The sequence below is a fragment of the Wasmannia auropunctata genome, unplaced genomic scaffold (assembly GCF_000956235.1).
Source record: "Wasmannia auropunctata unplaced genomic scaffold, wasmannia.A_1.0 LD336074.1, whole genome shotgun sequence".
NCBI classification, from domain to species: domain Eukaryota; kingdom Metazoa; phylum Arthropoda; class Insecta; order Hymenoptera; family Formicidae; genus Wasmannia; species Wasmannia auropunctata.
Window position 1 is genome coordinate 4,377,128 of NW_012026816.1, and position 1,668 is coordinate 4,378,795.

A 1,668-nucleotide genomic window follows, 5' to 3' on the forward strand; every position below is an offset into this window, starting at 1 on the left:
AAAAGTGTATGCTCTAATTATATATTGTGCAGTTCATTCTAGTAATTGATATATTGTCTCGCAAGTAGATAACCTAAAAAGGTCAATTTGAAAGGCTAGGTAATTGTACACATTTTCTGCATTTAACAAAACAATTATTTTTATGTACTTTCTTTTTAGAATGCCTTGTCCAAAAAAAATAGGGCCATATAAAAAATATTTGCGTAATCCTAATATTGTCTCAATCCCTATAGATCAACAGTATGGTTCAGACAAACACAACAACAAAAAGATATTTATAATTATGATGTGAGTAGAAAACATTAATATTATATTAAAACATATATTTGTATATATACATATATATATGTATATATAGAATTAATTGTTACTATTTATGATTACACATTATATTTGTAATTAAAATATTTATTGCCAGTTTTAATTGGAGCAATGTATAAATAGAAGCTTTTTTATACGTTAATATGTAAACAATGTTTTTTTTTTAAATTTTACATTTAGGATTCTAATTCTAACGATTGATTATGTGAAGAATGATGTGAAGAATAACAGATACAATTATACAGGTCAGAATGTTAACTCAGATAGTTTGGATGATAATATTTCAGTATGTGCAAGCTCAATTGAAATGTAGGTGTGTAGATATTTTTCCAAATTAATTTTTACTTTAAACAAATTCCTCTAAAAGCTGTATTTTTTTCTAATTCTAATATGCTGATAGGTAAAATCTGATAAACAAGATTCAGTGCACTCCAGCTTCCAAGACAGCCTGCAGTCCTCTGGAGATGGCAATTCTGTATCTTTAAATAAGGATGATGGAGATAGAATGGCATGTGTGCAGAGTTAAGATTATTTTTAAAATATATTTTTGACAACTTCCAATAAAAAATAAACTAAAATTAGATGTTGAATCAATGTCTATTTGACGTCGAAATTAACAATATTACATTGTTTTGATATTGACTTGATATTAAATTTTTAGGTTATTTTTTGCTGATTGTTTTTTACTTTTATTTATCTTATTTGTGTTTACAGTTCTTCATCTTTAAGTAACACATTTAATTCTTATAATACAAGCATAAGTGATAACAGTACATTGGGAAATAGAGAAATAGATGATTATCGTAATGAATTTGCCTTCTATGAAAATATAAGATATAATAATAATAAACCTTACGAAAACATGTATTATAATGAAGAAAATTATGAGATTCAGCAAAGGCATCATGACAGAAATACTCAGGTGAGAATATTTTTTTCGGATATAAAGAAATATTAAAAATAGTAAAATTTCTTTTTAATTCACAAGTGAGATTTCTTCCCAGATAACACAGAAAGTTAAAAAACAACTTAGTTATATATCACAAATTTTGGGTTCATTTTCAGATGCAAAAAGAATTCTTTTTCCAAAAATTTTGAAAAAGAAATCTTTTTGCACCTGAAAATGAGCTCAGAATTGATAACGCACAAGTGAATATATATACAAATGATTTCTTTTTTAACTCTATGTGCTATCTGGGTTGTTTCTTATACAATACATGTAAGTTTACACTTTTTATGTATTTCAGAAAGAATACAGAAAACTTTTGTATAATGGAGCTCAAATATCTCCAGAAGAAAGCGATATTTTAATTATGAGTTTTATCATTAGGCTGTCTCTTATACACA

At 25.8% G+C, this 1,668-nt stretch overlaps 1 protein-coding gene across 1 annotated transcript in view; it reads left to right on the forward strand.

The window, feature by feature from the left end:
- The first annotated feature begins 538 nt into the window (after positions 1-538).
- The window catches only part of LOC105449786, a 4,499-nt gene continuing 3,369 nt past the window's right edge, over positions 539-1,668 (forward strand). Inside the window, exons 1-4 of the mRNA XM_011689170.1 lie at positions 539-634; positions 722-833; positions 1,034-1,243; positions 1,569-1,654. Coding sequence (XP_011687472.1) covers positions 813-833; positions 1,034-1,243; positions 1,569-1,654 — 317 coding nt within the window. The 5' untranslated portion in view covers positions 539-634; positions 722-812. The remainder of the gene's footprint in view (positions 635-721; positions 834-1,033; positions 1,244-1,568; positions 1,655-1,668) is intronic.